The 25,409-nt window shown below is 29.4% G+C and overlaps 5 protein-coding genes and 1 long non-coding RNA gene across 14 annotated transcripts in view; 3 read left to right on the top strand and 3 right to left on the bottom strand.

The window, feature by feature from the left end:
- Positions 1–1,757, top strand: part of LOC111030397 (transcriptional enhancer factor TEF-1) — a 76,026-nt gene extending 74,269 nt beyond the window's left edge. For 5 of the 6 annotated variants that reach the window (XM_022309863.1, XM_022309859.1, XM_022309862.1 and 2 more), the window contains 6 exons: positions 96–133; positions 206–395; positions 470–532; positions 621–787; positions 859–1,093; positions 1,187–1,300. In XM_022309863.1, coding sequence (XP_022165555.1) covers positions 96–133; positions 206–395; positions 470–532; positions 621–787; positions 859–1,093; positions 1,187–1,300 — 807 coding nt within the window. Of the gene's footprint in view, positions 1–95; positions 134–205; positions 396–469; positions 533–620; positions 788–858; positions 1,094–1,186 lie in introns of all 6 variants that reach the window. The other variant, XM_022309858.1, reaches the window with a different exon arrangement.
- Positions 1,758–3,173: 1,416 nt separating this feature from the next.
- Positions 3,174–8,322, bottom strand: LOC111030392 (esterase FE4-like). The gene is made up of 11 exons (XM_022309851.1): positions 7,878–8,322; positions 7,299–7,439; positions 6,839–6,976; positions 6,599–6,749; positions 6,304–6,489; positions 5,990–6,177; positions 5,129–5,291; positions 4,618–4,772; positions 4,342–4,507; positions 4,110–4,242; positions 3,174–3,998 (listed from the first exon to the last, which is right to left on the bottom strand). Exons 1-11 carry the CDS (start codon positions 7,980–7,982, stop codon positions 3,827–3,829), a joined length of 1,698 nt encoding a protein of 565 aa, XP_022165543.1. The 5' UTR covers positions 7,983–8,322; the 3' UTR covers positions 3,174–3,826.
- Positions 8,323–8,393: 71 nt separating this feature from the next.
- Positions 8,394–10,720, top strand: LOC111030396. Its single transcript, XR_002604101.1, has 3 exons — positions 8,394–8,675; positions 9,572–9,761; positions 9,836–10,720. It is a non-coding gene; the product is annotated as an uncharacterized LOC111030396 (long non-coding RNA).
- A 128-nt stretch (positions 10,721–10,848) lies between these two features.
- Positions 10,849–25,409, bottom strand: part of LOC111030391 (esterase E4-like) — a 21,581-nt gene continuing 7,020 nt past the window's right edge. The window contains exons 2-12 of the mRNA XM_022309850.1: positions 16,388–16,599; positions 15,129–15,269; positions 14,491–14,628; positions 14,251–14,401; positions 13,943–14,128; positions 13,594–13,781; positions 12,697–12,856; positions 12,211–12,371; positions 11,444–11,609; positions 11,214–11,346; positions 10,849–11,102 (exon numbers count right to left, since the gene is read on the bottom strand). Coding sequence (XP_022165542.1) covers positions 10,931–11,102; positions 11,214–11,346; positions 11,444–11,609; positions 12,211–12,371; positions 12,697–12,856; positions 13,594–13,781; positions 13,943–14,128; positions 14,251–14,401; positions 14,491–14,628; positions 15,129–15,269; positions 16,388–16,492 — 1,701 coding nt within the window. The 5' untranslated portion in view covers positions 16,493–16,599 and the 3' untranslated portion in view covers positions 10,849–10,930. The remainder of the gene's footprint in view (positions 11,103–11,213; positions 11,347–11,443; positions 11,610–12,210; positions 12,372–12,696; positions 12,857–13,593; positions 13,782–13,942; positions 14,129–14,250; positions 14,402–14,490; positions 14,629–15,128; positions 15,270–16,387; positions 16,600–25,409) is intronic.
- Positions 20,336–22,579, bottom strand: LOC111030395. Of its 3 annotated transcripts, none has more exons than XM_022309856.1 (5): positions 22,246–22,579; positions 21,454–22,164; positions 20,923–21,370; positions 20,665–20,838; positions 20,336–20,524 (listed from the first exon to the last, which is right to left on the bottom strand). In XM_022309856.1, the coding sequence occupies exons 2-5, from the start codon at positions 22,045–22,047 to the stop codon at positions 20,475–20,477; spliced, it is 1,266 nt and encodes a 421-aa protein (XP_022165548.1). In that variant the 5' UTR covers positions 22,048–22,164; positions 22,246–22,579; the 3' UTR covers positions 20,336–20,474. The 3 variants fall into 3 exon arrangements, with proteins under 3 accessions (XP_022165548.1, XP_022165549.1, XP_022165546.1); XM_022309857.1 differs by having other exon boundaries at positions 22,399–22,579; XM_022309854.1 differs by having other exon boundaries at positions 21,454–22,579.
- Positions 24,469–25,409, top strand: part of LOC111030394 (alpha-N-acetylgalactosaminidase-like) — a 12,803-nt gene continuing 11,862 nt past the window's right edge. The window contains exon 1 of one of the 2 annotated variants that reach the window (XR_002604100.1): positions 24,469–25,288. Coding sequence is in view for 1 of the 2 variants with exons in the window: in XM_022309853.1 (XP_022165545.1) it covers positions 25,119–25,288 (170 nt within the window). In the remaining variant the exon portion in view is untranslated. The remainder of the gene's footprint in view (positions 25,289–25,409) is intronic. The other variant, XM_022309853.1, reaches the window with a different exon arrangement.

The following is a 25,409-nucleotide window of genomic DNA, read 5'->3' as shown; positions in this document are numbered from 1 at the left end:
TCTCTCGTAGCTTATTTGCCATCCGTAGCTTGTGTTGTTGTACTTGTGATTTACCAATGGTGTTAACTAACGTTTATTTTGTTATTTTTTTACAGTTTTGGCAACCAGGATTACAGCCAGGCACATCCCAAGAGTAAGTATACACTAGTAGTCTAGTTTAATATATTGAGAAATCCAATCTAATATTGTTGCAATTACCTTACAGTGTTAAGCCATTTGCTCCTCAAGGGTATTCAAGCGGCGGATCAACAGGTCTTAAACCCCCGTCTACTGCTGTATCGTCTGAAATCCAACCACCCAGTGTCCCACCTTGGGATGGTAGAGCAATTGCAACACACAAACTGCGTTTAGTTGAGTTTTCCGCTTTTATGGAACACCAACGAGAACCAGAAATAGTGAGTACCTTATCCAATGCTTACATATCCTTCGTATATGCATACAGTGGTTAAATTGTAATTTTTGTCAACAGTATCAAAAACATCTTTTTGTTCATATTGGAGGACCAGTGAGTTATTCAGATCCTTTATTGGAAGTGAGTGTGTTTGATATTACGTATATTTTATTATTATGTACTTTAACAATACATAATATTATATATTATAATGCATTTTTGTTTCTAGTCTGTGGACGTGCGACAGATATATGATAAGTTCCCAGAGAAGAAAGGAGGCCTTAAAGAATTATATGACAAAGGTCCCCAAAACGCATTCTTCCTCGTTAAGTTCTGGGCAGATCTCAATTCGAACATTCATGATGAAGCTGGTGCTTTCTATGGCGTCACTAGCCAGTAAGTGTCTACTCAACTAAGAATAATTGAGATTAATTTGATGTTCAATGGATTTTTTTTTCTCTTTCAAGATATGAGAGCTCTGAAAACATGAGTATAACGTGTTCAACTAAAGTTTGCTCATTTGGCAAACAAGTAGTGGAAAAAGTGGAGACAGAATATGCCCGATTCGAAAACGGTCGGTTCATCTACCGCATACACCGGTCACCTATGTGTGAATACATGATCAATTTTATACACAAGCTCAAACATTTGCCCGAGAAATATATGATGAACTCTGTGCTGGAAAATTTCACTATATTACAGGTAAAATTGTGTTAATATTGAGTTACAGAGTAATTCTTGACAACAATATCTCGATCAGTGTTTGATAATTTGGTTTGTCCTCACATCCCCTAGGTGGTTACCAACCGAGAGACCCAAGAGACTTTACTTTGTACCGCTTACGTCTTCGAAGTATCCACGTCAGAACATGGCGCACAACACCACATGTACAGACTGGTCAAAGACTAAGAATATGTTATACATTAACAATGAACTATCAAAATAAGTCGATTGGTGCTGTTTGGTTTCAGTCGTACCTTTATTTATTTGAGAGACCTTCCAAATGATAAACGTATCCCAATCGATAATTTTATTTTGTTTGTAACTACCCAATACCAAAATACTCTCTTTATGAAGGTAATGTTTACCTAATCAGATAATTATTATTATTATTAATTTTTATTATTATTATTATTATTATTGTTCTTAATGACTTGTATAACCAAGGGGGTCAGTCTATCTGCCATTATTCTGAGATTATTGTGTACTTTTTTTTATCCCTTTGATTTTTACCAGTTTTTTCACTAATTTATTATTAGGAATTGTGTTGTATTATTGTAAAATGGAAACACCGAATAATTTATTGATGTGCAGATATCATCTTATGACTTGCCGCCTACAACTGGTGACTGTTATCATTGAGTAAGAAATTATGACCGAGGTTTTAAGGGTTTAAAATAAATTTGAAATTATTACGTTTTTTGTACTTAAAAGTTAGGTCGACTGAATCCTGTTGCAATTCTTATTGGATGTTGTAAAAACTATGTAATTTTGTAGATTAATTTGTATATAAATAGAAATATATTACTATATATTATATTATTTTAAAAAATGAATAAAACAAACAAACTTTACAAAAAAATTTTAAAAAAATGAAACGTTTTTAATGTTTAAAAACATAGAGAATAATGTGTTTTATATTATTATTTTTTTTTTTGTTTCCAAGATTTATTAGTTTTTACATTGTAAAATTATACTTAGAAATGATTTCATTTGATCTCTGGGTTTTTCCTCAAACAGTGTTTGAAAATTAAGAAACAATAATAATATATATAATATTACACTTTTTATTTATATTTTATTGAAATTTTATTTGAAAAAAAAAATGTTCAAGATATTTTTATTATTTTTTTGATTTTATACTTTATTTTTCGCATATATATACTATTATTGTAAAACATACTCTTGGACATTGTAAAGTGAACTAAATGTTTTTGATCCATATATTTATAAAAAAAAAATAATAACTGATTATCAATGAAATGTTACCAAAAACTAAAAACATTGAACCGTGTTCCGAGAAAAAGCAAACACGATTCATTGAGTCCAGTGAGTTGAAAAACCAAAATGAAATTCTACTTAAGGAAAGTGTATATGATAATTACGTGAAATCGATATTTAATAAATATATTATTTGTGTATTGTGAAATTATTATACTGGTTAACTGTTGACAGCTATTATCAGTATTTTTTGATGATGTATGTAAGCATATTATTTTATGTTAATGTGCAATGTTATAAAAGTTTAATAATTATTTTGTATATTTTATATTTTATTTATACATATTTTAACATTTAAGTTGAACTCTATTTTTTTTTTTTTTAACTATAATTTCTTTTTCTTTGTGAAAAAAAAAATTTTAACTAATAATTTTTTTTTTGTGTCCATTAGTCCAAAATGTGTGCAAGTGTACAAACGCTTCCTGAAATCGCCTTTGTACACTTTTTTTGAAATGAATAAAAAAAATTATTTATTTTTTTGATAAAAATTTTATTCGTCTGAATCATTCTACAGAGCACGAAGGAATTCATAATTATTATTTAGACAACTTCTTGCAATATAAAAAAACAAATAAAAACAAATACCTGAACCATCACCAGTGACGTAGCCAGAGGGGGGCGGACCCCCCTCCCTAAATTTTTAGTAAAATGTATTTTGATACTGAAATTAAAATTCCGCGTACTACAAACAAACAAAATTATAGGGATAATTTTAAATTATAATATTTTTGTTCATGTAATTCACTAGAAGAGTATAATAAAATATCTGTATTGTTACCATGTTTATAAAAAAAAAAAAAAATAGATGGTTTCATTTTACATCTCGAAAATAGGTTTGAACAGAATAATGATATTTTATCGTCAATAGAAATATTGTTATCAAACTTCACCTTAGAAAAAACTGTTGAAAACACTGATTTTACATTTAAAAAATGTATTTTGTTATTTGCGAGTTGTCACTTAAAAAAAGGTTGATCATGTATGTGTGGCTAATGATTGCCTATTGATCCATAATGTAGTGAAATTATCTGTCGTAATTTTAGGATAATGCTAACCATAATTTTACTAGGCTGTTTTAAATATGGAACTTTATCAAATCAAGGGAAAATGTTCTGTATTAAAACTGACTGGATGTAAAAAAACAAGTAATAACACTGGTTATTTGCTGGCTTTCTATTGCAGGTTTTTGAAGTATGATTGTTGTATGCACTATAAACATTGTACTAAATGATATTTTAGAAGAAAAAAACTAAAATTTATGGAAATAAGTAAATCTATTTTAATGGCTAAAATTAATGCTCAACATCAACACACTAAAATTCTTCAGAAGGTTACAAAAAGATATTTCTAAATTGATCAATAAACACATAAAGGTTTGTTAATTTTAAATATAATTAGAAAATCTTTTACGAATTTCTATAAAAAAAAAACCCATCATTTTTGTTGTAATCTAACTGTTTCTGATATGTTTTCCCAAAAACGCACCCTGAAACCATTTAATAATCCATGAACCATGCGTGTATTATCTCCATCTAATGACAAATATTTTGGTTCTTCTGCGCTTGTATTTTTCCATTCGAAACATAAATCTTGTGAATTCGGATTTCTAAAATTCAAAAAACAATTTACTCTGGACTCAATGAAAAATAAAAATGCAGTAAATATTATGTAAATGAATGTTCTGATCATAATTCATAAACCATAATTTCAAACACACCCAGTTTTGGCAAAATTGGTCCACAGTTTACTCAATGTTCTACACATTCTTAATTCTGGTGAATTGGCTTTGGGTGCAAATCCAAATATCCGTCCATAAAATAAATAACTCAATTCGTCAGCATGACATGCACCTATAAAATTTATTAACACACAATTCAGTATTACATAGATAAAATATGATAACATTATGTGTTCAGTAGAATATAAGATTGAAAATAAACATTTGTTACCTTTTAATGATTGAAAAGTTGGCCTTAAAGAAAACATAATGTTTTTGCAAATATTGATTTCTCCATCAAACTTGAATTCATAAGTGTAAACTGATGAGATATTTTTTTTGAGTAAATGATCATAACCCCGATGAAAATCTTTAGAAAAATATAAATCACTGTAGAGCTAACCAAAACAAAATCAAATTCTAAACATTATTATTTTGTAATATTTTAATATTCGGTTTAAGAAGAAAAACAAATTCATAGTTTGTTTTTGCATTTTGGTACACTCACATGACATATATTTTCCAATCTAGTAGTTCCACATTCCAGGTTACATTCATTGAAGTAAAAATTCTTAACTTTATTTACAATCTCTTTACTATAGGTACTTTGAAGTAATTCATTAATTTCTTCGGTGTCACCTAGAATTTTCCTCATTCTATGCTCTGAAAATTAGAATGTGTCAATCAATTTAATGTTTTATTTTTTATATGGCCACATAAATAGTTCCACTTTATAGTTTATATTTTATACGGTACTAAAGACGAAAATATACATACAAATGTACAACAGTAATCTCTAAATAGTGAATATAGAATAGTTTAACCTTTCTTATTGTGTATTAACTCATAAAATGGATTTCTTTCCATTAAATAATTATTGCATACCATTTGGAATTTATAAATTATAATAAAAATAAAATAAATTGTACATTTGTATTTTGTATGAAACTTCAATTTATTTATCCAAACCAAAATTTGGAAAAAAATGTGTTAATTATTAGGTTACTCAAATAATTTGCCTCCAAAAGCTATCAATCCTTCCATGTTGTTGATTCCAGTTATTACAGGTACAGTTGATGCAGTTTTGACTAAAATTTCAGGATGAGCAGGTAAAAATTTGTCACTAACCGCTTCACTTTCAACAGACGGAATAAACTCATAATTTTGAAAATCAGTTTTGCCCTTTTAAAATAAAACATTTTTAATGTTTGTTATAATAAATTGTAAACAATAGAAAATATTTGAAAATGAATCAAGTAGGTACATTTGGAAAATCTTTTTATTTAAATCAACATTTTGTGCCACACTTAATACCAGCTAAACTCACTTCAGACACTCTTCATGAAACCAGTTCAAAAAAGCGTCTTATGCGGCTATAAGTAGTATAAAAAAGTCTAGAAACAGGCAAAAAACAATATCATGTACCAGGAATTAAAAATTGTTTTTAGATTATCCATTTTGACTCAATGACATAATTTTTGGTATAATCTTCCAATAAGTAATAAGTTATTGTTTATTAAAATTATTACTAATATCATATTTTTTATTTTCAATTTAAAATAGTTAATTTATTAGTCTCACTTTTAAGTTAATATTTTATTATCTTAAAGAATTAAATTTATTGTTAGGTATAGTATATATTGGTAATAAAGTTAGTAAAATATGTTTTTGTTACATTAATATACCTATGTTGGTCGAGGAGAGTCAAAAATAAATAGTTACACAACAATAACATTTTTTTGAGAAATGTTACTATTTAAACACCAGTAAATATATTTAAATGGAATGCAAAAAATACTTATTTATGAGGTTAAATCAGTTTTAATTGAAAAATATTATCGTTTTTAAAAAACAATTTTATCTGCTTTATGCATAACTACCTCAATTTTAGTCAACTTGACGATGTCGATGGCTGGGACATTGAGCAAGTATTGAACAATTTCTTTAGGGTCGACTTTTTCACAACCTAAATTTTTGGCTAACTTAAAAGCTGCTTCTCTATGTTTTTCAGTGAATGCCCATGAGTTAAACATACATCCACTTTGCATGATGGCTTTTTGAAATAATCCTAGTTTTAAAATAAAATATAAATATTCTAGTATTATTTAATATATTCTATGATTCTAAAACCTAAAATTGAGTATCTAATTTCAAACAATACGAGTGCACACAACCAATAATATCGAAACTCAACCTTTGGATTGTGGAGACATCATGTGACAATGAACAGATGCTGATCCTGCACTCTCTCCAAAAATTGTTATGTTTTGAGCATCACCTCCAAATGCAGTGATATTAGCTTTTACCCATTTAATTGCAAACAGTTGATCTTTTAAACCCATATTGCCAGGACATTCATCAATATCAAAGTTAAGGAATCCTAAACACAAAATCAACAGGTTATTTGTTTTATTATGAAATTAATAACATAATATTATTATTTAATTAGTTACAAAAAAAAAATTATATTAATTTTTAAATGAAATCACCTAGAGCGTTCAAACGATAGTTGATTGTGACTATGATTACATTTTCATTAATCAAATAATCAGGAGAGTAAAAATCTGATGATGCAGATCCGTTGTTAAACGCACCACCATGTATAAACACCATAACTGCCTTTTTTTCTTCTAGTTCTTCCTAGTAAGATGGCCAATCACAAAAAAAATTTTATTGATATCACTATATCAATGCCTACATTCTTATGGAATTATTTTTCTAATACATACTTGAGGCACAAATATGTTTAAATATAAACAATCTTCACTTCCAGCAATTTTGTTCTTTATGAAAGAATACTGCATGCACATATTTTCTACTGAAAATGCTTTCAGTATGCCAGACCATCCTGGATGTTTGACAGGAGGCTGTAAAATGTAAAACATTAACAGTAAAACCTCAGGTTGCATGAACAATCGCTTAACATTTATTGACTCAATAATGATCCTAACTAAACATGATTTAGGGGCCCGTGATTGGTCCATTAAATTAATTAACTGTTCACGTAACTCAGCATAAACTAAGTAAATAGTTAAATATAATGTTTTCAAACACAATATGTACAATATTATATTACAAATATATATTTTTATCAATATGATCTAAATTAAATGTATTTGCTTTAAATTATATTGTGTGAATACAATATTATACACTGCTATTATATTTCATAATTAAAAAAAATCCCACCTTAAATCTCAAGTTTCCAACAGGTGGTTTAGCATAGGGTATGCCTAGAAAACTGACATAAGGCTTATTTGAAGCTTGTGTTTTGTAGTGAAGTCCTTGTAAAGTACCTTGCTCAATAATAACAGTCGTTTTCTTTTGAGGCTAGAAAATATAATGTTTTATACTTATTTACATTTTATAATTATTACCCACAAACAATTTCTTATAACATAAATAAATTTAAGACTATGTGTATAAGATAGCGATTTTATTGTTTAAAATGAAAGTGCATTTCTCAAATGTATAATTGAAATTCTTGAGAGCCAGATAGTATGCACTCATAATCAAGAGCAGCCAGATCAGTCATAACCAATCTGGGGTCCGAAAGACCTCAAAATCAAAATCAAAAATCACACTAGCTTAGTAAAATGTATTTAATTAGGTATTATACATCATAAAATGTCAAATTATACAAATTACATACTCATTCCACCTTTAGCAAGAAATAGGTCGAGTAAAGAAGCTATAAATCATTATTACAATGAGTGAATGTTAAACGTTCGGCACGGTTTTCAGAGGATTATCTATACAAGACCATACCTTCAGGTATCTAACAACAGTGTTGGACAGAAATCCCTTAAACTTGTTGAATGTGATAGCGGCGATGAAACGCCATTTGATGAATGTCCTCCATAGTTTTGACATGATCAAATCAAAAAGGATTTCTGGTTTGAATCAGAACAATTACAGTCAAGTAGATAGATGGACATCTGACACAGGAGCGCACCAACAGTATCACAAATACATCATGGATAGCGCTTTAAACTATTAAACATCTCATCCAAATTCTACCCTAGACAGTTGGATCTCTCGAGGTCAAAATTTCACAATAGTGCCCGGCCACGTCACGCTTGGTAAGATTTTAGCATTTACAGTCAAAAGTGTCGACACAAAAATAATGTATGTACATTGTATATTAATGCAGAAACATTTATTAGAAACAACCACATTGTCCACATTCGATAAGACGATAACAGAACATGATTGTGGTACAGAATAAATTGAATTAAATTGAATTATTTATTTACTCTGTGATCGCACTATCGCAGCAAGCACGTGCACCGGTCTCGACCGAACTCGACCGACGTCGACCGATATCGACTCAAATTGACGTGAGTCGTGATTCGTGTATCGTGATGTCACGTTGTCTATGGTCAGTACACGGTTCCATCTGAAATCACAGATTATAAAACAAAACTAAATATAATCTGTGCTAAGACCATGAGTGATGCCGGCGATGGGTCTGTCCAATTACCGATCGACACACCACAGCCTCAATCTGTACTCATCAATCACCACTGTATGAATGTGATTGGGAAAAATTCCCCTAAAAATAAGGTGAGTACAAAGTATAAATACATATTCACTTACACGTTATATAATAGTTAAATATATTATATTATTTGGAATATAATAAAACCAAAAATACTATAGCTAAGCACATATATAGTATTAAACATTCAGAAATGGGGGGGGGGGCAGGCAAAGACCCCCACGGGTCTGAAGTAAATAATTTTTCCCAGTTTTCAAATAATTGTTGGATGTTGGATTGAGCTCCTCATCTTAATCATTCCCAATTCGAGCACTGGCCACTGGGTACATGTTTAATACACATACTCCGTTTGTCGAGAGAATGTGGTTATTCCGGGCATCTGACTGATGTTAATTGCTGAGAAGTTGAGATTTGGGTGTTTGCGGCGGTGTACGAGTACGGAGTTTTACGACAAGTTATCGTTTGCATGTAACCACATTTTCTCGGCAAACGGAGTTGCGATGAGCTAACAAAATGTAAATATTACAATAAGTAATGAACACTGCGTTAATGTACCTATTTTGCCTATATTATACGCCGGGCAACACTTTATGTTCACGTGAAGTACAGGTAACTGGTAAGTGCTGTATATTATGTCTATTGTCTATATGTCTTACTGTCTTAGTTAATGGGGACGTTGGGTGGACCGAGGCAGTAATTTTTGTTTGTATTAACCATAAATTCAAATAATACAAATTTCAACAATAAATAGGTTAAAAAAATATGATACAGGAATATTACTAAAATCAATTATTCTAACATATTTGTTTTTTACTATGTTAATTTGGTGCTTCAATTGGTTCGACAAATAAAGGTCGTGCTTGTGGTTACATGTCTAAAATTAAAGTGAATATCAATAAATAAAAGTTGTTTACTAAATTCTGATTATTCGTATATTATACATTTATTTATTTTTATTAAGGTACTTTCGTCATATTCAGACAGTTGGGCAAACATTTCTACCCATACCTCTACAATATCAGATCTGAGTGGTCTGACACTAGGGACTTGCTCTCTGGCCCTAATATAATCTATAGGACCTTTGAAATCTCCTTGGACGTACTCCACCAATACCATGTATTCTTTGTTGACCTTGTTCATCTTGAAGACAAGTATAGATTTTATCTAATAAATCTTATTTATAATGTTATTAAGTTTGATAAACTAATAATATTTTTACTTCCAGGAATACGAGCTCTACCTCGACTTTAATCTTTTGGAATAATTTGATGATCCATTAGTTAGCTGGAGGTGAAAAAACCATAAGAACTAAATTTGAAATCTGAAGATCATTTGTAATACATCAATGTTAAGATTTTAAATACAAAACAATTTTAAATTAAATGTAACTAATATCTAAGCCACTGCAATTCGTATTTTAGGGGGCCTATTACAGTTCACATAATATATTAACGAGTGAATATCTTGTGTTATCTTGTGGTTTGTCGGCAATATAAATGTTGGGTGCCTGGAATATACTGAAATGCAACCAAACATACAACTAAATACAAGGTTTCTTATTACTAGTCTTTCAAAAATCAGTCATCCAGCAGCTTTGGTCACCCAACTTCAAACCATGTAAAAACTATAGTTTTAAGATATTTCGATGACAGACAAAGTTTGGGGTTTTGCCATTAAAGCTTAAGTCACCACAAAAAAATTGGATATTTGTGACTATGGTTACTGATTCATAACAATAATCATCATAACAATTACATCATCGTGTAAAATGAAACACTCTTAGGATTTCACAATAGGCACTTGTAAAAAAATTGATTAAATGTTAATACTTGAAGAACAAGAAAGTTTGTTTGCTAGCTTTAAGCAAAAATCAAAGTTTGAGAAAACCAGAAATTGTATGCACTAAACTAAATGTAGTTTTGGAAGAGTAAAAAATGTAATTTTAAAGCAAGGTATGAAAGAAATGTAAAACTTTTCTTATGATTTAAAATATTTAAATTAATACTTATGCCTACCTAAGATCATAGATTTAGAATCAACTGATGTTACATTTTTTTGTATTAAGGATAATTTATATATTAATATATACCTACATTAAAAGTAATTAAGTGTTCTGTTTTAATTGTGTGTGTTTATTAATGTAGGTAAGTCCGTCGGTAGAGATTGGCGAGTATACAACAATATTTATTTCTAGTTCAAAAAATGTTGCCAATTTGAAGAATTAACACTAAGGTCATATAAGTTAATTCAAAATGCATTTGGTTAGTACTTTACACATTTAAAAAACAATAAATTATAGTATAATAAAAGAATCATAATTTTATTTTTGTTGCAATCCAACAGTTTCTGATATCTTTTCCCAAAAACGCACCCTGGAACTGTACAATAATCCATCAATCATCTGCGTATTGTCTCCATCTAATGACAAATATTTCGGTTCTTCTGCTCTCGTATTGCTCCATTTGAATCTTAAATCTTGTGAATTCGGATTTCTAAAATTCAAAGAACAATTTACTCTGGACTCAATGAAAAATTGAAATGCAGTAAATATTTTGTAAATGAATGTTCTGATCATAATTCTTAAACCATAATTTCACACACACCCAGTTTTGGCAAAATTGGTCCACAATTTACTCAATGTTCTACACATTCTTAACTCTGGTGAATTGGCCCTAGGTGCAAATCCAAATAGTCGTCCATGAAACAAATAGCTCAATTCGTCAGCGTGACACGCCCCTATGAAATGTTTCATCACACCAATTCAACATGACGTAGAATAAAATTATAATATTATGCAGTGTTCTGTAGAATGATAATAAATAAAATATTTTACCATTTAATGGTTCAAAAGTTGGTCTCAGAAAATAGAGCAATTTTTTGAAAACATTAATTTCTCCATCAAATTTGAATTCGTAACTATAAACCGGCGTGACATTTCGTTGGAGATAATGTTTATAACTGAGATGAAATTCTTTAGCAAAATAGAAATCACCGTAAAGCTAAACAATAATAAAAACACTCAGTATTTAAAAAAAAAAACATGTCATATTAAAAATAAAATAACCACTTCATTCATACATTTTGACAACAGTAGGTAGTGAAGACTGTTAAAATCAGAAATCACAATTATTATAATAAAATAATATTTTGTGTGTGCAATATATATAACTTAAAACAAATTCTTCAAGAGGATTACCTACTCGCACCGTGTGTTGTCTCTGTTATACTAACAGACAACAGTCATTAAAATTCCATTTTACATTGTTATTTTTATATTTTTATAATATTTTAGCAATTTAAAACTAGTAATTAGCATTTAAAACTTTACAGTCGTATCAATATGCGCTAGTTATATGTTTTTTAGATAACACATCCTCTTAAACAATTTGTCTTATAAATTTTTTTTTTTTTTATTACTTAATTTATAATTCCACAATCTGTTACATACATTTTGAACAATAAGTGAAATTTATGAATTAGATAACTATGGCGTTTTATAAATTATAATTATATTTTATTATAATATGGACAAGAAAACAAATTCATAGAGCACAATATTTTGACCTTTTGGGTTTTTTTTACACTAAAATTACTACTTACATAACATATTTTTTCCAATCTAGTGGTTCCACATTCTATGTTTCGTTCATTGAAGTAAAAGTTCTTTATTTTATTCATAATGCCTTTGGTATAGCCATATTGACTTTTAAATAATTTGTTGGTTTCCTCTGTATCATTTATAAATTTCATAATATGAGGATCTGAAAGTAAAAATGTAACAATAAATATTGGACTTTTTATAATTGCCACATAAATATGAATACTTTATGCCTACTGAGTACAGATGACAATGTATTTAAAAAAGTACAACTGTTACCTTTAAATAATTATCAATAATTTTATCTTTCTAGATGTGTATAATTTCATAAAGAGAGTTTGTTCTTAAACTACTTATTACATAGCATTTATACAAAAATCAATATAAATACTAAACTTTTATGATTTTTCAGTTTTAGTTAAAAATGTTGACCATTCAATAAAAATATGAATTAACTGTTAAGTATATTGAATCAAAATACAATTTACCTCCCAAAGCTAACAGTCCTTCCATGTTGTTGATTCCAATTATTACAGGTACTGTTGATGCAGTTTTGGCTAAAATTTCAGGATGAGCAGGTAAAAATTTGTCACTAACCACTTCACTTTCAATGGACGGAACAAAATCATAATCTGGATTTGTTTTAGCCTTTTAAAATACAATTTTTTTAGTACTTGTAGGACTAAATTTCATATATTAATCAACAATTTAAAGTAAATAAAGTAATTAATGCTTTCTGCAAATCTTTTTTCTTAGATTTTGGATCATTTTCTTCAATATACCAACACTTTACCAGAGATTAAAAATGTTTTTAATTTGTAGATTTTAAATCAATAAAATAATTTTCGTTCTGGGTATTTAATAAATGTTTTAAAATTTTTGTTATATAAGTTCTATTGTTATGACTGTTTGTTACTATAAGGTTTTTGTTTTTATAATCTTTTGTATGTGTTATAGTTTTAGTTACCTACCTAACAGTGTAGTCATGTGTTAACAATAATATAAGTTTTGTTAACATTTATATGTATTTTATGCAAGGGGAAGCTAAAATCAATAGATAGGTACTTATTAGTTATTACTTAAGCATCTGGTTCATGCATAAAACGCTTTTTGAAAAATAGTCAACTCTTTAGACACCAGTATAATATATTTTAATCATATGCAAATAATTAAAAATTATGGAAAAAGTAAAAATTGAATATGTCATCATTTAAAAAATATATATACTTAGTGCTTCTAATTTTGTTTGGTTAAAAAATTGTATTTAGCGTTTACAACATTGATTTCATATACAATTTAGGTAAATTTTTTTAATTGAATTAAACTTTTTCCAAATGTTTATGATTATTTAAAAACGATTTTAATCAGTGCATCTTTATGCTTACATCAATAGTAATCGATTTGACAATATCAATGGCTGGTATATTAAGTAAGTACTGAACAACTTCTTTAGGGTTGTCTTTTTCACACCCCAAATTTTTGGCCAACTTAAAAGCTGATTCTCTATGTTTTTCATTCAAAGCCCACGGATTAAACATACATCCACTTTGCATAATGGCTTTTTGAAAAAATCCTAGTAAAAAAAAGTTTTTAACTTAATTATATTTACAATAATTAACAATCATTTACAATCATTAATATACAAACAAATAACTAATTAAGTAGGTACACAATTTCTAGTTATAACATGTACTATCATTGTAACTGACATAACAAATGATATTGAAACTCAACCTGTGGATTGTGGAGACAATGTGTGACAATGAACAGATGCAGATCCTGCACTCTCTCCAAAAATAGTAATGTTTTGATCATCACCTCCGAATGCAGTGATATTAGCTTTTACCCATTTAATTGCAAACAGTTGATCTTTTAAACCCATATTGCCAGGACATTCATCGATATCAAGGTTGAGAAATCCTAAACGCAAAATCTACAGGTTATTTGTTTTGTAACAAATTAATAACACATAGTTTATTGGTAATAAGTTACAAAGAATAAAACTAAATATAATGTTACATTGTAAATGTCTGTAAAATTACCTAGAGCATTCAATCGATAGTTTATTGTGACTACGATTACATTTTCATCAATCAAATAATCAGGAGAGTAAAAATCTAAGGACCCAGATCCATTATAAAACACTCCACCGTGTATGAACACCATCACTGCCATCTTTTCATTTTGTTCTCCCTGAGAAGGTAGAAAGCAGCAACAACCACAAAAAAAATCCAATAGACAACTGTACGTTATAAATGGCATTATTTGTTTACAATAGGTACCTGTGGCACAAATATGTTTAAATATAAACAATCTTCACTTCCAACAATTTTGTTCTTCAAAAAAGAATACTGCACGCACATATTTCCTACTGAAAATGCTTTCAATGTGCCAGACCATCCTGGATGTTTGACAGGAGGCTGTAAAAATCAAACCATTAATGGTCTTTACCAAGAAAAAATAAAAAATAAATAATTTAGTAAAATTCTTTGAAAAATGAAATATTAATATTATATTTAGTATATAGTACTATAGTGTATACACATAATATTTAATATTACTGCATAGTATAAATAGTACAATACTTATATTATATTATTATGTATACATATACGATATACTATAGTGTATACACATAATATTACATAGTATAAATAGTACAATACTTATATTATATTATTATGTATACATGTACTATAATGTATACACATAATATTACATACCTAATACCTATTACCTGCTACTACATAGTATAAATAGCACAATACTTATTTTATATTATTATGTATTTATGTATACATATACTATAGTGTATACACATAATATTACATATTATAAATAGTACAATACTTATATTATATATTTATATATACTGTATTATATTTACTGATATACGCTTAAAAATCAAACAATGCCCCACCTTAAATCTCAAGTTTCCAACTGGTGGTTTAGCATAGGGTATGCCTAAAAAACTGACGTAAGGCTTATTTGAAGCTTGAGACTTGTAGTGAATTCCTTGTAAAGTACCTTGCTCAATATTAACAGTTTTTTTCTTTTGTGGCTAAAACACATAATATTTTATATCTATTAACAATTTATAATTATGAACATTTTCTTATAACAGTATATTATAATACCTCTATTAAAAGCATATGTGTAAAAGTGAGCTTTTTTATTTTATATTTTATGTTATACAACATAAAAAAATTGTTTGATGAGAAATCGTTATTTTACACAATTCCGTAAAAATGTTAACTTTAGACGTTTTTAAAAATATTTGAGAAATTGAGATGGATTTTTTTTTATTCCACTAATGACTGTCAATGAGGAATCTTGAAATCATTTTTCAAGTTTTTGACAGAGTGATGAATTTTCCATCGATGGTCATTGAAAAAAAAATAACAATAATCAAAAATGTCTCATGCCTATAAATAGCTCAAAAAGAGTCGTAATATAAATACATATATAATATCAATGTATTTAAACATTCGTTAAAAGTTTTAATTACTTATCTACATTTAATCGGTTTTTAATAAAATCCCGTTTTATACCAATTTTTTTTTTTTGGTTTTTCTTAATTATTAAAAAAATTGCTTGAAATTTTGTACTTTTGACCCATTCAAAATACCTACCAACTAGATTTTTTTTCTTAGAGGAAAATATTATACTGAAGTGAAAAATCGAAGCACATTGATTGCAATCGTGTCCTCTGAAGACTCAACTTTGAGGTCAGACACAAAAAAACACACACAACATCGTAAAATCAAAACATTTTCCGTCTAGAATTTTAAGTATAAAAATATAATTAAATTAAAATATTTTTTTTATTAAATAGGTAATATTTAGATTATTTTTTATTTAAATACTCAGCAACGTTCATTCGGTACTCAACAAGTCAATATACAGTTGAGTATATTTTTATACTCGTTTTTATGCATTTCATTTGCTATACATGAATTTTTGAAAATATGGGTACCTAATTGAACACATTTGCCCATAATTTATTGTATTCCGACTGTGATTTTCAATAAAAATGATGATATAACATTTTGTTGAATGTATTTTTAATTTTAACTCTCCTAAATATCCGGCCACGAATACTACGTGCAAACATGCAATATAATCGTTTGGCACGGTCGCCGGATAATGATTTAATTTATGTATTATACAAGACCGTACCGTCAGGTATCTTGCGACAGTGCTGGAAAAAAATCCCTTGAACTTGTTGACCACGATTTTAGTGATGAAACGCCATTTGACAAACGTCTGCCATGGTTTCGACATAATCGAACGAAGTTGTCGAAATTATTGATTTCTGGTTCGCAGTAGAACGGCGTCGGGTCGAGTGTACGTCAGACGGACATCCTACCGGGCTCGCACTGACAGCATCACTAAAATAAATCACGGTTAGCGCTCAATGCCACTCCTAAACGGTAAACATATAATCTGAATTCTAGCTCAGACTAAGCTCAAAAGTCCACAATCGTGACCCACTGTCCAAACGTTAGCAAGAAATAAAAATAAGCTTATATAATAACCGATTACAGAACGCTGCACGATGGCGGCTCAGATGAAACATATTTTGCACTATAAAATATTTCATATTTATATTTTCAGAGCACTGTTTGTTTTTTCTCTCTTGCCCACGCGCCACATAGACAAAACGTATTTAAGCAGAATACATTTTTTTTACGTAAATGAGTAATCTTAGAGTAAAATCACCCATTACAAAAACGATGGAGAATGATATTTTCGAGGGTACGCCATAACGATTTGTCCAAATATTGTCTCAAAACAATTTAACATCGTTTAAATTAATAACGTTTTTTTTTCTTATTTGAAAGTCGAATACAAAGCCAGAGCCATTAGTCAGATAGCAATATTATTGACCATAAAATATAAAACCGATGTCATACCCTCAAAAATATTATTCCCTGTAATTTCTGTAATAGGCGATTTTACTCTAAGGTTGGGTGCTCGAAAATCATAAAAAAAACCATTTAGGTCATAGCGTTTTATCTATATTGCCCGTGGGTCTGAGAGAGAAAACAAACATTGCGTTAAATCTATGATCGCTACCAGCACGTGTGCCTATGGTCGGCTGTCTACACGTCGTAACATGCAGTGGCGCCGATGTGTTTAAAATATATTATGACATCGAGGGGCCCCCGTCGGCCATCACCCCCTCTCATTTTCAAAAAATATATCCATCCGATGCAAATCAAAGCACTTAGGTCCTGCATTTAGGTAAAGCAATGTTTAATAATTTATTCTTATGTTCAACGTAAATTGTGGAATTGCCAATACCCTACAATACCTTACGGTGCACTCCCCCCCCCCTCCCCATATAAAAAAATCGACTATGACACATGGTTTACCATAGATAAATTCGGTGACCGGTGCCACTGGTGACATGTGACATGTGGCGTAGCACATAGTTCGTTTTCGGCGTCGATGTTTGTCTCGACACACCAGTGAAAAGTGCCCCGAGAGAAAACATTTATAAGGAGCTGCATTAAAAAAAAAAGTTGTTCTTATGTCAAAAACTTGAGTTGTCGCAAGTGGCACTTAATACTTTGTATAATATGAAAATATTACATTTCAAGACGGACAAAATAAAAATAAAATAAATAATAGTACATCAATAATGATAATTTATTGTATTTGGGTGGATATAGGAGTGACGAATGTAAATTCCCATCATATGGCCACACGACACATAAAAATCCCCCATACGGAGAATTCGTACACATACAAAGTACAAGCATATAATAACACAGATAAAGAAAATTTTAAATGCCTATGTTGTTTGAATACTGGATAGTAAAAGAAATTTCTTCCCACTTGACCTACATACCAATCGGATGTAATCAGAAATATTTTATTTAACCTAGCACCTGCATAATTAAAAATCGACGTATGTAGTATGTTCTGTGCTTTTGTGGTAGTATAAAAATTAATAGTCGTTATCAAAATATTATGATTGGAATTTGACCACGCGAAATACGCACTGAACTCTATACAGAGGAATCCATGTTCAGTGGAAATACGAAAACATGTATCATGTATGAGTGTATGACGCAATGAATGTATGGCACACGGATGGTAATCATAGCTAGTGACTATGGTAAATCTAAAAATTGTGTTCACGGTGTAGGACACTTCCTTAATCCTTATACACATTTCCTGGGCCATAACCTTCTATTACCTACCTATATTATCAATATTTCGATATTACTCGTTCATTTTTAAAATGACACTGAAAATAATAAAAAATGTAAACAAATTTTACGTTTATACTTATTAGTTGTTTATTATTTTTTTAACAGGTAAAAATATTATATTTTTTCGTTATTATTTATAATTAACGTCCCGAAGACCACGGGTACAGCGACATTTACAGAATGTAGGTGTTATTACCTAATAGTAAAGTAGGTATTTACAATGTTTACTATTTACTATTTATATTGGTATTGTAATTATTATTATCCCAATATATCGGTTATGTTGTTACTTAGACAGTAAGATGTACATTTTTTTATTTTAAGTTTTGTAATGAATAAAAGCAAGATGCAAGTAGATATCTGAGTTTTTTTGTTTTAGTAAGTATAGTATATTCTACTTTGAAAGGGTCAACTATATACTGAAGTAATATTAATATTATTTTATTTTATAATAATATTCATGGTTCTTTTGTCATTATTCATTACATTGTCTATTTATTTAATAATTTTGATATTTATCAAAGTTATTTTTTGCTAAAATGTTTAAGAATATTCTAATTTCTATTCTAACTACTATCCACACACAGTAAAAACAACTAATAATTGTCCACACCATTAGGTTGGTGTTAAGTATACTTGAACATTTTTACCAATTTTTTTTTTTTTTAACTTAAGCCTGGCGATTAAGGCCATTAGCTGTTGTAGGGGTTATGAACTGTGGTAAGGGTAAGGTTGGTACGGTAGGTTTGTTATTACGATTGTTACGGTTGCTACGGTAGGTAGCAAAAACATGTATGTGTGACAAGGTTTTTAACTACTATGAACCCGGGTGGTCACCCATCCGGGAGCTAGTAGCTGTGGCCTGTGGCCGTTACTCACTCACAGTCGCATTCCGCGTTATGTTTAAATACTATGTTAAATCATTGCATTCAAATAATGATTCTGAGCGTCAGCTTATACTACTACTATATAATATTATTCATAATAACAGTAAAGTATTTTATTATACTATTAGTAATACAGCAGGTGTTATATAGTATAAATAGGCAATAGCTTAAAATGTATCTAAATATTTTGATTATGTCACATTGTCACCGAGTAAAATAAATTGTTATAATAATGTACATACAAATGTCAAACCTTAAGAATATATCTGGAATATAACAAAACACCAATAAAATTGTTACACTTTGTTTGAATATACAATTGTATCAATATTTGAACTTTAAATGTCTATAAAGAATAGTTATTGATCTTATATCAGTTATAGGTGGAATGTAGATTAGTTGTGTGCCATACATTTTAAAAACTGTTTCTGAATATTTTAGATTTTGGTTACATAATGCTCTGTTGAGACATTTCAAATTATTCTATTATAGTCTATAATATAGAACAAAGTTTAGAGTAATACAGACATACAGTACTAGAATGCATATTGAAAATCCCCAACAATTTCACTTAAGAAATCCCAACATTCTCCTACCATTTTTAGAAAACATATCCATGATAAGTAAACAAGATGTTATTTTATAATATTACACCTAAATCATTAATCAATGATACAATGTTTGAAGAAATATTATTAATTGTATATTTGTTATAAAAAGATTTTTTCGTTCAGTAAATTATTTTTAACGAAATTTATTGATGTTAATTTCGAGTGAATTAGCATTTCACCATAAGTAGAACCTATCAATGTAGTGTTGAAGTAAATGACAATCCTCATGAGCGTTTATAGAATAGCATAATTTAAGATCAACTTTAAAGAATAAATATTTAGCATACCTATAAAAGTAAAAATAAAAAAGATGAAATATAATTATCCTGTAGTACAATTGACATAATTCTAAATAGAACCGAGGAATAATAGCTCATTAATATTAGATATTATATAATGCTCAAATAACATATATAACAGTTTTATTTTCGTTCATCTATAACTATGTTTACTTACATACACATAATTTAGTCTTAAAAATAATACTTAATTAAATAAATAGTTTCAATATACATTTAAATCATAATCTAAAATATAAAATTATTCAAATTTCACTTTTTTCCCCTTGGTTGATAGTTGAATGATCAATAACTTCTAAATAATATAAAAATAAAAATAAATTAGTGAACATTTTATTTTGACGCCATATATTTTGATTATTGTGATTGCTATGTTACACAGTTAATCCAGAATTTATATACCAGAATAAAAGTTTAAGTTGTTAAGTTACTCACCATTGATTTCTTGTCCTTCCAGAATACGCCATATCATATCTCCGTATGTGTTTCCATAATAATCATCATCGTCACTACTAATACTGGGGCATGTCGAATCCGAATCTATCATAGCGCTTAATTTTGGTAATGATGTCACAGTATCCTGTGGTTCTGCTTTTGTGATATGCTTTTCTGCGTTTCAAAACATTAGTTTGTAATCAATTAGATATTTAAGTACCATTATATAACAAAAATCATTTAAAAAAATATTATTACTTATTCGTCTCCTGGATAGCTTTAGTTTCTTTTTCGGATGACAAATATTGATATTTTTTTCAAGGTTTGGTGGTTCTGATAATTCAACCATATCTTTTAGCATATCTTCATTTCTACCTGGGAAAGCTCTGATATTAGTATTTTTATACCTGTTTTTTTTTTTACGTTCAATTTCATTGTTTTTTTGATTGACTGTAGTAACAGTTTTAGCAGTGCTTATCTCTACTATCGCTTTAGAAAGTTCTGGCTTATATTCAAAAGCAGCTCCATGACCCAAAGACAATTTACTCAATTTGTTTATGTATGCCAATTCATTCCGCATCTGATACTCCATGAGTTGTAGTCTATTGGATGGATCAAAGTCTTTGCGCTCTTCGTATTGAACATTAAAACATTTATCAGCGACACGGCCCATAAATTTGCGGACCTCAGCTCTTGGATAATTGGCCTGCAAGAATAATTGAATTAAATAAATTAAGGTTTTGTTGAACTTAACATAGATTAAGGTGTTTAATAGACTAATAGACTCACTTCTAAGCAAGGGTTGATGGCTGTAGCTGTAATTGTTATTTTTCTTTTGATATCCAGTTGGTAAAAACAGTAGGCTGGGTCTCGCAGACCTTCATTAAAACAACTGTTGACCAATTCTTTAGTATTGAAGTAGTCTTTACTTACCATTTTTATATTGATCAGGTAATGTTTAAATGGCTGAGTCCTGTTAATGGTGTACAATAAGTAAACGGCACCTATTCGTGCTTCTCTCGATTTAGATCTCAAAAACTTAGATGCCACTGCAAGAGAGTCCTGTGTGGTTACGATGAAATGATGTGGAGCTAGATATGTATGATGATTCTTTTCCCTATTGTGCTTAGCATAAATTTCATGGAACTTAGTAGAACTAAAAAGTTCTAAAAACGAACAGTATGTTAATGTTTTACTTTTGATAAACAAGTCAATTAAGTTAAAAGAATCGATGAATAAATTTGAATAGAAGGTACGCAGTTCCCTAGAAACTTTGATAGCGTTATTGGCATATTTCTTCTGTTTGGCTGGAATTGGGAAAACCACCTCTTCGTATTCACTGCTTTCATCGTTACTTGAACTGGTGTACTCAAATTCTGACATTTTTTCAACTACATGAAAGTAAGAAAAATAACTGAGCTCTTGAGTGCCAAGCAGATATATTTTGATTGGATTTTTTTTCAACTGCCTCCAAAATTGTGTAACGTCTTCCCTACGACCCTACGTAATATTAAATAAGAGTGCATAATATCAATGAGTACCTATTATTATAAATTATAATCATAAAATAGATTAATCTACCTATTGCTATTTGTAGTATGATACTAAAAATTGTTAAAGCAGTCATTTGTGAATTAAGAAATACAAATACAATAATTATCACTGTAAGTAGCACAACACATGCTTGGTGTTCCAGCAAGATTTAGATCTATGACGGAAGTGACTCGTTCTTACTCGATTTCAATGACCCAAGCGTGTTCGAAAATACATTGGTTGACATCTGACACATTAAAAATACTATAGTTTCGAATTTTGAGCATTACCGTAAAGGACCGCCGAGGAAGCCGTTTTTTTTTAACTTTTGAAGTTTTGAATATGAGTAATGACTAATGTTTTGATTTTTCTATCTATATTCTGTAATCTTGGATTCGACGATAAGAACTGATGATAATGTTATCAAAAGAATGCACGTCAGTTGTGTTGCTCACGTGTACTTGATAAAGGGGCAACTAAGTGATCTAACAAAATTTAAAATTGTTTTAAAATGAAAACATGGTTCAATACTATGATAGAACTCGTTACCGACGTCACTGTGGTCCATACCGACAGACACGTTCTGTGTTAAATATTAGTAATAGTAGTAACGCGTTAACAACTATGAGTTGAAATAGTTTAATATCAGAAAATGGACGAAACGATGAAGACGTGTGAACTGTGAAGTAATAGGTATTGACATTTAATCATTTAAATCAATCAAAATCTGTGCGTATAGTATACCAGTTTAATAACTCAAAACTACTCTAACAAACAACAGTTTATTTAGGCAATTTATTGTGGACAATTTTAAGTCAAGTGCCCTGGTTTCTACAGATGGAGCTGTCTCGCCATCAGTTTTTTCTTCCTAAACAGCGTAATATACAGTTGTACCCGTCAATCTGTCTCTCTATACGTTTCTTCCTCCACGGATTGCTCTATTTTGGAAGCTTTATGCTCTCTGGCATAAATAAATAAATTAACTATAATAAAATTAAATTTTATGAAGAGCGCGATATAGAAAAATATAACATATAAATTCGAATATGTATATTTTATATTATTATATATTATCTGAGGTCGGAAATAGTGTTTTATTAAACTATATTATTCTATAAATAGTGTGCAGCCACTGCAGATGTTTTCTAAAAAATATTGTGGTTATATACTATTTAACTAAGGCTTTCATATAAAAGTAGGTGACACTGTGACAGTAGTAAAAGCAATAAAAGCATTATGATAAAGAAAAAACTCTATCGTTTCGCCAGTATTCGTATCCGGACATTTCGGCGTGGACACTTCGGCGTGGCCATCTCGGCGTAGCTGGTTCGGCGTAGAGCCGTTTCGGCGTGGGTCTATTTCGGCGTAGTCCTTTTTTCATTTAATTATTTTTCGTCGGCTTAATCTACAAATGGCCGTTGACCACCCGACACTATGGGCATTTATATCATGTTTAAGGAGAATACAAAGTGGCTGAGACACCTTCTTTTGCAAATTAGAAACAGGCAAAAGTCCACCAAAAAAGAAAAAAAAATACATTGACGTCGATAAACGTATTTTAAAATTAGTCAGCGATTATGGTAATCGTAATATTATGAGTTTTTTAAGAGGAATAGCACATAATTTAAGTATGATGACCTGAATATTTATATTTGTAATTTTAATAGCATTCTCCTTATTTTAATTAAATTTGTATTATTTATTTATTTTTTATTGTTTATTATTATTTATTTATTTATTGTATTTACTATTTATATTTTAAGTATGATGACCTGAATATTTTTATTTGTAATTTTAATAGCATTCTCCTTATTTTAATTAAATTTGTATTATTTATTTATTTATTTATTATATTTATATTTTATAGTGACTTACCTAATTTCTTAAAATTGCCCTACGCCGAAAAGGCCCTACGCCGAAATGGCCACGCCGAAGTGGCCACGCCGAAATGGCCACGCCGAAATGTCCTAGACCGGCCAGTATTTACTTAATTTGAACTTTATTTAACCTCTTATTGTAAATAATTGTACTAGCATAGTTTGTACTTTACAGATGAGGTCGTTTTGGATGTTTAAAAATCGGATGAAGGAATAGGGACCATTGAGGTAAACCTTTGGATAGATGATAACCCACACACATCATTGAAAAATCAATACATTATTTCGCTTAACTCAGGATATAAAAAAATTGAAAATTGAAAATGTCTATAAAAGCTCAAAAATATTCAAAATATTTTTAAAATCCTACCATTTATAGAAAATGTTATAATAAATATTTGATGTATTCACGGTTATTTGTCTTACAAATTACAACAAAATAAGAAAATCGTTTGGTGAGAAATCAATTTTTTACGTGGGAATATCCTATTTTACTGTTGAGAAGCGTACCTATACCTATAATTAAAAATGGGAACTTGTATATTATAATATTATACTTTAAAGACTAGGCTTGGGTTCTCCTATGATAAAAATATGTATTATAATTTGTTGGTAAATTCAATACGATTTTGTATGGTTTAAGGTGGATAGTCCTTACGTTTAGAGATATAAGTTTCTCTTATCTCAAATTTTACGTTTCAACAGTATTGGGTCACTGCAGGCCATGTTATTCCCCATAACCACGCATACAAATAATAATCATTATGGTTTTGTTTTAATTTTTACGATATTCTAATGAGGAGAGTTTATCAGTTGTTTTAATTAGGTAAGGTAAATAAAAAAAGGAAGTACCTAGGCATAGGTTAGGCACCTAATATAAGTAATTGTAAACGTTCGTTAACATTTTTTCACGTTCGTGCAATTATAAAATTATAATATGAAAGAACAATTATTCAACTTTTATTTCTATTGTACATTTTAAGTTTTGAGACAATTATTTTTACTAGTTTCAAACATAAAAAAAACTATTTTATTAACTTGAAAATGATTGTAAATTTAATAGTGACTTTCGCCACGATCACGTTGATTGTCTATTTTCATGGTGTTTGTGGACTCGACAACGGATTGGCCTTAACACCACCGATGGGATGGCTCGCGTGGGAGAGATATAGGTGTATCCTCGACTGTGAAACGTATCCCGATGAATGTATTAGGTAAAGCGATGGAAGTGTTTCGATCTATCAAAATCAATAAACTCATAAACTACTCGTTCAAAATTTGATTTTTGTACTTCGACATACTACAACCATCAAATATTTTGCTTTGTATTCTGTT

The sequence above is a fragment of the Myzus persicae genome, unplaced genomic scaffold (genome assembly GCF_001856785.1).
Source record: "Myzus persicae strain clone G006 unplaced genomic scaffold, MPER_G0061.0, whole genome shotgun sequence".
Lineage (NCBI taxonomy): Eukaryota > Metazoa > Arthropoda > Insecta > Hemiptera > Aphididae > Myzus > Myzus persicae.
This window is presented reverse-complemented; position numbering and strand designations above follow the sequence as displayed.

Bases quoted from the DNA above. Each gene is read 5' to 3' on its own strand.
- LOC111030392 (XM_022309851.1), bottom strand. From the start codon at position 7,982: ATGTCAAAACTATGGAGGACATTCATCAAATGGCGTTTCATCGCCGCT. The intron at 6,750-6,838 runs GTATGTATTAGA...CCATCTTACTAG, and splicing joins TAAACATATTTGTGCCTCAA to GAAGAACTAGAAGAAAAAAA. The intron at 5,292-5,989 runs GTAGTTATGCAT...TTATTTTAAAAG, and splicing joins TCAAGTTGACTAAAATTGAG to GGCAAAACTGATTTTCAAAA.
- LOC111030395 (XM_022309854.1), bottom strand. From the start codon at position 22,047: ATGTCAGAATTTGAGTACACCAGTTCAAGTAACGATGAAAGCAGTGAA. The intron at 21,371-21,453 runs GTGAGTCTATTA...TTATTCTTGCAG, and splicing joins CCATCAACCCTTGCTTAGAA to GCCAATTATCCAAGAGCTGA. The intron at 20,839-20,922 runs GTAATAATATTT...TTTGAAACGCAG, and splicing joins GCTATCCAGGAGACGAATAA to AAAAGCATATCACAAAAGCA.